Here is a 12319-nt window from a genome sequence, read left to right on the forward strand (position 1 = left end):
GTTTATGGTTTAATATAAGAAACTGACAAACATAAGTTAGGCCCTGATCCTGTTTATACACCAAGGCAAACTCCTTCCAAAACATGGCAAAGATGAAATGCACAGTTAAGGCCGTGCAAATAACCTAAGCTCTGCCCCTTCTACTTTATCTCCTACCAACCTTCCACCTCCTCTCCCACCATCCTTTCTGTGTCAGGTGAGGAAGGGCCCCTAATGAAGGAAGTTTTGAGCGGGATTTCAAAGTAAAATCTTAAACCTGCTCAGTCAATCAGCTGCATTTGCAAAGTTTGCCTTGGGCGTTAAGACTCGGAGTCAGTGCGATCTGTGCCCACAGAGGCACACAAAGTGGTAGTGAAACATTCAGTGATAATTAAGGCTACAATTTTTCCACAGAGGTTGCAGAAGTAACAGAATCTGTGACTTCCAGCGACCTCCATGAATTTAGCCCTGTTGGCTGGGAGCTGCAGCTCCCAATGGCCATGGTTGAAGGGGGCCCCTGGAGTTCCCAGCTGCTGTGGGATGCAGGTCCGCAGCTCCTGGCCACCATGGGCAGTGGGGGCCCCCACAGCTCCCGGTGGACATGGGCAGTGAGGAACCCCTTGGAGCTCCAAGCTGCTGCAGGCAGCGGGACCCCCGCCACAGCTCCTGGCCAATAGAGGCGGAGGGCCCCCTCGCAGCTCCCAGCCTCCACAGGGGGTAGGGGACCCAGGAGCTCTGAGCTGCTGTGAGCACTTGGGGGTCCTTCAAAGCTCCCAGCCGCTGCCTCTGGCAGGGGTACCCTAGAGCTCCGAGTGGGGGGACCCTGGAGCTCCAAGCCCCCTCAAGCAGAGGGGGCCCCCAGAGCTTGGAGCAGCCCCTGCAGCTGCCTAACCTCTGCAAGCAGTATGGAGACCCTGCAGCTGGGCTCCCCATTGTGTCAGGGATATTTTTAGAAAAAGTCACAGATAGGTCACAGGCTTCCCTGAATTTTTTTTTTTTTATTGCCCATGACCTGTCCACAACTTTTACTAAAAATATCCATGACAAAATCTTAGCCTTCATGAGAATACATCAGGCGTTTGGGGAAAGCCAATGATCCCCTTCCCCGCATCTCCTGCCCTGAAGAATTATTGCAGAGGCCAGACAGCAGGAGCCGCGGGTCTCACCGCAACCCGCATAGATCCTAGGGGATGCCCAGGAAAGCAGGGCTATCCATGTAATGTCCCGGGGCCCCTGCACCAGATCAGACCCCCCAGGCTGGAAACAATAGGGATCTCCCTTGGCTACAGCTGCCCACAGACACCCAGATGGCGCGCTCAGTGGGAATGGTACCGTAGCCCGGAGCTGTACGTTCTCCATCAGGTAAGTTCTAAAGGCCACAGTGGAGCTGATATGCATTCCCAGCCAGCTGGCCACAGCTCCACCTCGATCCCCTTGTGGAAAATGCTGATTTTTGACAAAATTTTGATTAAAAACAAATCATGAAAGAAAGCAAGTTGCTATGGTTGAAATATTTCATTTTGACCTTAGGGGAATGGAACCTTTTGATTTTTTGATTCAAAATAGCTATTTTTGTTTAGAAATGTATTTTGTATTATATCATAACTTGCAGTGCAATATAATGTAAAATAATATCCAATACTATTAAAATAACAGAAAAATAAAATATCACAACATCAAATATAAAAATCAAATACAAAATAATACAAAATAAAATTTAAAAAGTCAAAATTGAAACACATTTTATTATTTTGCATCCGGTCCATCTCTGCTGTATACCAGAAAGGGAAAAAGAAATATTCCTGACCATCATTTGCTAATCGCCTTGTGCCCTGAAACATGTTGGTTGATAGCTCCTAAATACACTAGCTTGAGTCAGTTCAGGTGCGATTCCCACCTTCCAACAGATTTCTTACCATCTTGATAAGCCACTGATCTGTACAACACCCTCAGTTCTGCATGTCCTGAGATGAAGTGGATTTCACTTACCCCCCTTTTAAACTTCGGCAGAAAATTTTTTTTACAATTCACCTCCAAAATCAAGCCTTTGGGGATCATTTACATGAATGAGGGTTGTAGCAGTTGAAAGTGAGTAAGGACTGCAGGAATTTCTTTGATTCTTATCTGCAGTGTGCTAAATGGGCCAGATAAAATGTAAAGTGTTTCATAAGCTTGACTAATTACATCACTGATTATTAATTGCTAATCACTATTATGTAACTGATATTCTTAATAACTACTGTTAATGATATTGAGCCATTTAAGTCTAATTTTTGCAGGGCAGATTTATTTTCTATGCTGGAAATGTAGGCTGGACTTTTCAAAAGCAGAAAAGGGAGTCAAGTGCCCAACTCCCATTACCACACTTTGGGGGGTTGGTGCCTAATTCCCTTAGGCTCTTTGGCTCCTGTCAGGCTCTGTTTCAATCTCACCACTGCAGCTGGTCACGATTTTCCATCTAACACAATTTGGACAAAAAATGACTTTTTATCCCAAAAAAATTCAGGAAAATTTTATTTTCTGCAACAACTGAAAATGTGTTGGTGAAAAGCTTTTCTGGGTTTGGTAATAATGTTCAGTTTTTGAAATATGATTTTTTAACAGAAAGATGAAAATTTCCATTGAAAGAAGGTTTCTATACCAACATATTTTCAACAAAAGTAGTTTTTGGAAAGTGAATTTTTTCATATATTTTTTTCAACAAGCCGGGGGAAGGAATTCTTTCACAGGAAATTTCAACAAAAATGAAAATTTCTCAAAATTTCCATCAAACTATAATTGCCTTTTTGAACTAGCTCTATTCAGCACTGAATCTCTGTTCAGAACAGCCCTACACCACCGCTTAATGCAGGGGTTCACAATTTTTTTTTCCCTGAGGCCCACCTGTGCTGCTGATGAACCCGATCACGGCATTGTCCCTGGGAGGCCTGGGGGGCCGATAATCCAGGGAGCCCGGCAGCCAGAGATTGTGGGGGGTGGCAACTCGGAGCAGGAATGGCCGCAAACCCTCCAGCCTCCTCCAGCTGCCCTGGGAGTCGCCGCCTCTTGTGGCTGGCCCCTTCTTCTCGCTCTCCGCCTATCGCTTGTCATCGCCGCTTCACCCTCAGCTGCCCGCTGGAGGTGCTGAGCTCTTCCGGCCCTGGGCGGAGGCCATTGCTGGCCACCACACCATCACTGTCCGCTTCTCAACTCCCCCTTTCCCCCCATGTCTGTGCCAGCAGACCACCCAGGACTGTGTCACGGCCCACCTTTGGGCTGCAGTTCACAGTTTGGGAGTCCCTGGATTAATGGAATAACAACAGCTCTGCTAGCAAGGGAATCTGCACAGCTGCATGCACATCCTATACAGCACTTTAGAAAGATGGGAAAGCATCATTATCTTAATTCTACTAAAGGGAAACTGAAGCACGGATAGGGGATGTGACTTGTCCAAGGTCACACAGCAGGCCTTTTGTCAATTAATCATATGTACTGTAAACCTTTATACCAATTTTCTTTGGGAATAATATTTAATATTAATCTTCAAACATTTTCCCCCATAACAATTAGAGATGAAGAAATCCTGGGAGGACATTTTTCCATCTCCATCTTCGTCACTGCAAGAATGTCTCCTACAGTCTGTTTTTCCAGGGGATAAAGAAGATAGATCCCCTACATTATAATTCCCTTGGTCAACATCTCTCCTTTTCACTCAAAACAAGAAGCAGTCATTTGATTCAGTTCCTTTCAGGGAAGAGTTTTCTAGTGACAAATTTCCTGGTGGCATATTTCACCTCACTGTTCCTCAGGGTGTAGATGAAGGGATTCAGAGCTGGGGTCATGACACTGTACACTAGCGTGATGATCATCTCTTCTCCTTTGGAGCTTCCTGAAGAAGGACCCATGTAGGCGAACATCACTGTCCCATAGTACAGTGCTATCACGGTGAGGTGGGAGGTGCAAGTGGAGAAGGCCCTTCTCCTGCTTTCCCATGACAGGACCTTCAGGAAGAGGAAGGAGATGATGTAGAGGTAGGAGAGGAGCGTGATGATGAACAGACTCATACCGATAATCCCAGTGACTATGTGGAGGAGGCTCAGGTTGAGGCGGGTGCTGCTGCAGGCCAGGCTCAGCAGGGGCTTGATGTCGCAGAAGAAGTGGTGGATACGGTTGGGACCACAGAAGTGCAGCTGAGAGGTCATGACCGTGTGCATCAGGGCATACAGGAAGCCAGTGGCCCAGGTGGCTGCTGCCAGCAGCAGGCAGACCTGTGGGCTCATGACCAGTGTGTAGCGCAGTGGGTTGCAGATGGCCACGTAGCGGTCGTAGGCCATGACAGCCAGCAGCATAGCCTCACTGCTGCCCAGGAAATGGAAGAAATGGAGCTGTGCCAGGCAGCTGGTAAAGGAGATGGTCTGGCGCCTCGAAAGGAAGCCGGCCAACATCTTGGGCACAGTGACTGTGGAGTAGAAGATGTTTAGGCTGGAGAGATTTCCCAGGAAGAAGTACATGGGGGTGTGAAGCCGGGGCTCGGCCAGTACCACAGCCATAACGGCTCCATTCCCCAGCACGCTGGCCATGTAGAGCAGCAGGAAGAGGGCAAAGAGATAGCACTGCAGACCCCTCACATTGGTAAGGCCCAGGAAAATGAACTCGCTCACCTCTGTCTTGTTCTCCATCCCTGCAGGAGGAAGAGGACAAAGCAGCAGAAAGTAAAAGCAGCTTCAAGTTCCACTTCCCTCTATGTTGCAGACCCTGTTCCCAATGCAATGCATTGGGTTGGAGTCAGACATTTTGTGGTAGACTGTTTTCTTTCTGCAGTCATAGGTACATTCTGTACCCAGATATAATTGTATAGTAAAAAGGAGCAAAATAATTACTGAATTTTGCATTTCTTTGTGAAGCTGAGATAGATAGATAGATAGATAGATAGATAGATTTCTTTGTGAAGCTGAGATAGAGAGAGAGCGAGCGAGAGAGATTTGATTTTCTATCACTGCAGGTGTAAGAGAAATGTATAAAAGTAGACATATTAATCATACTACTTTGCAGTTGAAAAAGCATCTTCCATCCCATGTTGAAATGGGACTGCAAAGTGCCCTACTCTCATGCATTAAACCTGACCATGGTCCTTGATAAATTTATTTTCAGCAGTTCCTAAAAGGTGAAGGTTCTTCCATAAACACTATGCATATCTGATATTGGGGCAATAGCCACATGGAAAGAAGTCATTCCAGCAAAGCACAGATCTCAGGGTGTTTTAGATTTTTTGCAAAAGGGGTCCCAATCCAGATATTTTAATTGAACTACCATGAAAAAAAATCAAATATTGTTCAGAGTTTACATCCCACTGGTTTTCATTGCCCCTTCTGTGAGATTTTTGGGGGAAAATGTTTAATACTCCTGTTGTTATTATTACTATTATTAATTTATTTCTATTACCCACCACTCTCACTGGAACGAATGGGAGGGGCATGTAGAGAAGAATGGACATGCTAAGAGTAGAACTGGGATCACCTGTAGCATCTAGGATTCATTGTCGCAGTTCAGGGCCACTGCACCTGTATTCTCCCCTGGTGGTCCACTCAAGGCCTCATTTTGGGCTCCTGGCTCCTCAGCTGTCACCTTTCTTAGGTAGAGAACCACGTCTCTCCCCTTCATGGCCAGGCTTTTTCCAGGCTGAAGTTCTCTGCCTACACTGGGATATTCCCAGCAAGCCAGACTGCCTAAACATGCCAGCTCCAGTGCTTTGTTTTCTCTCCGAAGGCTATGAACAGCTTAATGGCTCACACTTATGTTACCAGAGTAGCAGCCGTGTTCGTCTGTATTCGCAAAAAGAAAAGGAGCTCACGAAAGCTCATGCTCAAATAAATTGGTTGATCTCTAAGGTGCCACAAGTCCTCCTTTTCTTTTTGTCATTACATAATTATTGTCTAACCCCCGCCCTATAAATTTCCCATAGCTGTGAACATTTAAATTGATAAAAATGTTTACAAATAAACATTGATATTATCCATCAAAAATATATTTAAAAAAAAAACAAAATATGATTTTTTCCAAGCCTAGTTATACAGGATGTCAGACTAGATCATAATAATGGTCCCTTCTGGCTTTAAAATTCATGAATCTATGAAACCTATGCCACCTTCTTAAACATGTTGTGTTTTGAAACTCCTAGTCTAGAAGCCTACCTTAATTTACTGGAGGATAGACAAGTTTCCCAAGCATTGGCTGTTAGGGCGACTTGCAGTTCTGGAGTCAGGAGCTTTTCAAAAGGCGTCTGAGGCAGTTTGAAAATCCTACCCTTGGCAACTCTCTCGTGCTGTTCCCTCAAAGCTCAGCCATGGGCCGCTTTGGTCCTCTTTGTAATGGAAACAATAACAGTGACTGGAGTCAAAGGGCGCTGAAGAGAACTAGCAGGAATATCTGTCTCTTCAGAATAGAAGAGAGATGCAAGCTCCTGTTGAATGAACTTCTGGACGGTGTGCTGAATCTGTTGAACAAATGAACCTTTTTATCATATTCACAGTCTGAATCACAGGGGGAAACCAATTTCCATTCTCTAGATGGCTCCTCTGGGGCAGAATCACTGAACCATGTGAGGGTTACTGGTCTGTGCATAACAAGCCAAGACTTCCCTACAGAGAACAAAGTCAAGCATTATTGTGTAGACAGGAACTGCTGGGAAAATAAATAAATAAAGCAGAAATCCTAAGGGAGTTAGGCACTCAGCTTGCTTTCAATACATTTGAATATCCCAGCCTAAAAAAATAAAACCCTGGTTAGCAAATATTGTTGTTGGGTTCATTTATTTTTTATTGTTATTTTTACTAAAACCACGGAACTGTTCCACCATGATTCTGAATTTGGTTGACTGTGATTAATCGTTCCATTAGACCGTGAAGGGTTAAAACAGATTTAGCAAATTAGATGCAATTTTGCAGGGGGTATAGTATTTATGAACAAAACCAAAGCAACTCAGAGCATCGGTGTGGCAAAGAAGTGAGCAAATTGCCCCAGTCTACCATGTTTTGGTAATGACTTGTACCTGGAAGACTTCATCCCCTACAGACATGACTGAGAGTGTGATGGAAATTTTTCAGATGAAAAGTAGAAAAATGGCCTTTGTTACGCCCTCACTGAAGTCCACTGGAGTTTTTTCAAGATTTTCCTTTTCAAACTGCTAATCTGTCAACCCCCAGCTACCAAAGCCTTGTTGGAGGAGTTGAGGAAGATTCTAATATGTGTCTGACATGGTGATGACATTCAGAAGACTTCATTGTGTTCGGAGACTTTGACACCATTGTTGGGATTCCCTCCAAGACCTTTCCACTTGGCTTATCCAGAACACCTCATCCAGTTCTGAGAGAACGCTGTATCCAGTTCTCTGGGATCCAAAAAGACCCACCTCATTTCAACTCCAACGCATCACTAAAGTTTTCTTATTAGGCATGTAAAAGCTCTTTGTCCATGCTGGCCAGGTCCAGATGCAAGGGGTTTAGGTACAAGGTGATACCACAATTCCAATTCATATCACACACTACACAGTTAAGATACAGCTTTCCTAGCTACTAACATCTATACGTCTTGTATGTAAGGACCAAGAACTTTGCAAATTTTGTACACACCAATCACTTTGCAGATTGTCTAAGGCAATCTTACCAGTTCAGGGCGTTCCTGACTGCTTTATTTATTATTAACATACCCACAATAGTTAGTTTAGTTAGCTTCTGCCTCCCTCATTTACTATAAACATATTCACAATAGTTATATAAGCAATGACTTCTTCAGACTTAACCAAAGAGGAGTCCTTGTGGCACCTTAGAGACTAACAAATTTATCTGGGCATAAGCTTTTGTGGGATATAACCACTTCATCAGATGCATGGAGTGAAAAATACAGTAAGCAGGCATAAATATACAGCACACGAAAAGATGGGAGTTGCCTTAACAAGTGGGGGGTCAGTGTTAATGAGACCAATTCAATCATGGTGGATGTGGCCCATTCCCAACAACTGACAAGAAGGTGTGAGTATCAACAGAGGGAGTTATTTTTTTGTAGTGACCCAGCCACTCCCAGTCTTTATTCAGGCCTAATCTGACGGTGTCAAATTTGCAAATTAATTCCAGTTCTGCAGTTTCTCGTTGAAGTCTGTTTTTGAAGTTTTTTTTTGAAGAATGTCCACTTTTAAATCTCTTATTGAGTGTCCAGGGAGATGGAAATGCTCTCCTACTGGTTTTTGAAAGTTACAATTCTTGATGTCTGATTTGTGTCCATTTATTCCTTTGCGTAGAGACTGTCCGGTTTGGCCAATGTACATGGCAGAGAGGCATTGCTGGTACATGATGGCATATATCACATTGGTAGTTGTGCAGGTGAATGAGCCCCTAATGGTGTGGCTGATGTGGTTGTGTCCTATGTCGGTATCCCTTGAATAGATATGCAGTCAGAGTTGGCAACAGGGTTTGTTGCAGGGATCGGTTCCTGGGTTAGTGTTTCTGTTGTGTGGTGTGTGGTTGCCAGTGAGGAATTTCTTCAGGTTGGGGGGCTGTCTGTAAGTGAGGACTGGCCTGTCTCCCAAGATCTGAGAGAGTGAGAGATCGTCCTTCAGGATGGTTGTAGGTCCTTCATGATGCACTGGAGAGGTTTTAGTTGGGGGCTGTAGGTGATGGTTAGTAGTGTTCTGTTACTTTCTTTGTTGGCCTTTCCTGTAGTAGGTGACATCTGGGTACCCTTTTGGCTCTATCAATCTGTTTCTTCATTTCCCCAGGTGGGTATTGTAGTTTTAAGAATGCTTGATAGAGATCCTGTAGGTGTATGTCTCTGTCTGAGGGACTGGAGCAAATCTGGTTATATCTTAGGGCTTGGCTGTAGACAATGGATCATGTGATGTTGTCTGGATGAAAGCTGGAAGCATGTAGGTAAGTATAGCGGTCAGTAGGTTTCCGTTATAGGGTAGTGTTTATGTGACCATCATTTATTTGCACTACAGTGTCCAGAAAGTGGATCCCTTGTGTGGACTGGTCCAGGCTGAGGTTGATGGTGGGGTGGAAATTATTGAAATCCTGGTGGAATTCCTCAAGGGCCTCCTTTCGATGGGTCCAAATGATGAAGATGTCATCAAAGTAGCGCAAGTAGAGTAGGGACGCTAGGGGATGAGAGCTGAGGAAGCGTTGTTCTAAGTCAGCCACAAAAATGTTGGCATACTGTGGGGCCATGCGGGTACCCATAGGAGTGCCGCTGACTTAAAGGTATAAGTCATCCCCAGATCTGAAATAGTTGTGGGTGGGGACAAGGTCACAAAGCTCAGCCACCAGGTTTGCCGTGACATTAGCAGGAATATTGTTCCTGGCGGCTGGTAGTCCATCTTTGTGTGGAATGTTGATGTAAAGAGCTTCTAAATCCATAGTGGCTAGGATGGTGTTTTCTGGAAGATCACCACATAGCTAGAAAATCCTGCTACCAGAGTGCCAATGCCTGAGATGATAGGGCATCCAGGATTCCCAGGTTTATGGATCTTGGGTAGTAGGCAGAATACCTCTGGTCAGGACTCTAGGAGTTTGTCAGTGTAGATTTGTTACTCTGCTTCTTCAGGGAGTTTCTAGAGCAGATGGTGCTTTTTCTTTTCGTAGCTATGAGTGACATTAATCTATTGAGAGATCTTTCCTGTTAATATAGCCAAAAAGGAGACTGTACTAGTTAAATGAATGAACTGAGTTCTTCTTCTTCTTCTTCTTCTTCTTCTTCTTCCTGTTCTTAAGGGGTTGAATAAAGAAGGATTGAGGGGTAGAGTAATGTGCCTTTTAAGCACATTAGGTCAGTTTGTGAATGAAAGTAGCAGATCTGGAAAGAAAAAGAAATGATTTTTATAGCTCATAACGGATTTAAGGCTGGAGTTGACTTGTAGTGTCTAAAGCAGAGAGGTGGGGATGATCCAAAATGGATCATGATGGGGTTGATCCCCTCGGACACTCTGACACTGCACAGACAGTGGCTTATCCAACCTAGTTTCCTTTAACATGTTATGGGCTGTGCATGTTATGGGTGTAAATGCTCAAAGTTGTGATGGTTCTTGGAGCTTCCAGACACATTGACCAGAATTTTCAGAAGGTCTCACACCCACCACTAGAGCCAGGGTTTCAGAAGAACTAGGCTCCCAGTTAGGCACTAAAATCTTTCACCAGATTTTCAGATGGGCTCAATACACTGAGTGCGAGTTCTTTTGGAAAAAAGCTTGTCAAGATTGTGGGAGCTGCTTACTTGTCTATGTGGCCCACATTGCTGGAGTTTGAGGTTCACCATTGTTTTCTCATCATGCTGTGTCTGTATTCTGCCTCAGCTCTGGTGTCCATCTTTTATTCTCATAAGAAATCAGCAGGGAGACTAAAACACCATAGAACTCACAGGGCTCACGGGAACCTGCACATTTGGCTCAGGGTGAATGTGTAGACAAATCATCTGTGCTGTAGAAGGGCTCTGGGAGTTGAAAGAGTTGTGAATTTAACCCTGTAGGTCTCAGGCGTAATCTGAAACTGTTTCAAAACCAATTCCTTAAAGATACCATAGTTTGAAGCATCAACAATAGGCATCTTATTGAATATGTCCTGAGCTCTCCCTGGCAATTTGGCAACCAAAGTAGCCATCGTCTGATCCTCAGGAATCGCATGGAGAGGGCACAGTCTCGCAAAGGTGATGAAATACTTGGCAACATCACTGGATTCGTTATATGGTGGACATAACTGTTCCCATGTATGGATCTTTGGGGAAGTGGAGCCAGCTGCTGAAGGGTTCTGTCTCTTCCACTCCATTACAGCCAGTTCACGCTTTTGGGTCCCAATTTGGGCCTATATTTCTTGGTCTTTTAACTTCAGGGCTTGTTGCCTTTCTCTCTTTCCTTCTCCTCCTGAGCTTCCTGCCTCTCTTCTTGAGCAGCTTCTTGGGTTAACCTCTGGCCTTCCATGGCTCTTTCGTGAGCAGCTTTTGTCCCCAGGCAAATTGCGCATCAATCTCCATTTCTCTTAATTCCATCTGTCTTTTATGTTCATTTTCCTTCTCAGCAATCTGCAACCTGTGCACTTCTAGCTTCTTCTCAGCCTCACTCTCACTCATTTTGCTGATTTTCCTGCCTCTATTTCCCTTCCCTGAAAGAAGCAAACACAAAATAACAAACCAGTAGCCACTTTGTCTGTTCTCCAGCCAGCACATGTAAAACTCACTTAAAATCATTACCAGTGTCTCAAAGCAATCAGCTGTATACATATCCTGGTCTACTACGCCATTGTGATGGGTTCACTCACAGAGATCCCCTTAGGACTGTCACCTGATGTGCTGAAATTACCTCTGAGCCCATTTTCCCTGCCAGCTTGGGACTCCAGAACCCTGCCTTGTTGAGCCAAACATGCTAGCCTGCTGCAACACAGACCCAGGGTCTGGGCCACGCCCCCAAAGCTGCAGACTTTAACTAAAAACAGCTCAGCACCTGTCTCCAGCTCCCAGACACCCAGCTCCCAATGGGATCCAAACCCCAGATAAATCCGTTTTACTCTGAATGAAGTTTATACAGGGTAAATTCATAAATTGTTCACCCTCTATATCAGCTCTTTGCTCCTCCAGGTATTACTCACTTACTCTGGGTTTATTAAGAAACAAAAGTTATTTTATTAAGTATAAAAAGTAGGATTTAAGTGGTTTCAAGTAATAACAGATAGAATAAAATAAGTCACAAAGCAAAATAAAACAAAACACTCAAGCCAAAGCCTAATACATTAAGAAACCAATTACACGTAATATCTCACCCTCAGAGACGTTTTGCTTGGGTTCAGGTTGTGATACTGAGCACAGGGGTTCCTTCACTCTCTCTTCTTGTACCTTCTATAGTGGGGAATGGATCAGCTTCCGAAACTGTAGAGAAAGTAGCCTTAGAAAGCCAAGTGGAGCTGACTGAAAACTGCAATAAACATTCAGGTTCACCCTAGATCAATATCCCCACCCCCCCACCCCAATTTTCTCGGTGAAACAAAACAAAAAAATCATTTTCAGAAGAACTTAACTCCCATTCAGGCACCAAACGCTTTTGCAAGATTTCCAGAAAGGCTCACCACACTGAGTGCTGAGCTATTTTGGGGCGGGGTGGGGGGAAGCCAGTACCAATTGTGAGTGCTGGCTGTTTGACTATGTGGCCCACCGTGCGGGAGTTTGAGGTTCGTCCTAAAGCTGAGTGTCTGTATTCTGCCTCTATCCTATATCTGACCACCTTTTTATTCCCCTAATACATGAGCAGGGAGACTAGAACACCTCAGAACTCACAGGGTTCTAGGAAACCTGCAACTTTAGGGTGATTGTGTTTAAAAACCAGATGTGC

At 44.4% G+C, this 12319-nt stretch overlaps 1 protein-coding gene across 1 annotated transcript; it reads right to left on the reverse strand.

Annotated features, from left to right (window-relative positions):
* Positions 1 to 3575: 3575 nt before the first annotated feature.
* On the reverse strand, positions 3576 to 4637 carry LOC125621449 (olfactory receptor 12D1-like). The gene has a single exon (XM_075119053.1). It carries the CDS (start codon positions 4635 to 4637, stop codon positions 3696 to 3698), a length of 942 nt encoding a protein of 313 aa, XP_074975154.1. The 3' UTR covers positions 3576 to 3695.
* Positions 4638 to 12319: the final 7682 nt, after the last annotated feature.

This window comes from Caretta caretta, chromosome 14 (genome assembly GCF_965140235.1).
Source record: "Caretta caretta isolate rCarCar2 chromosome 14, rCarCar1.hap1, whole genome shotgun sequence".
Taxonomy (NCBI): Eukaryota; Metazoa; Chordata; order Testudines; family Cheloniidae; genus Caretta; species Caretta caretta.

What these genes read in the sequence shown, in the direction of transcription:
- LOC125621449 (XM_075119053.1), bottom strand. Translation starts at nt 4,637, where the DNA reads ATGGAGAACAAGACAGAGGTGAGCGAGTTCATTTTCCTGGGCCTTACC.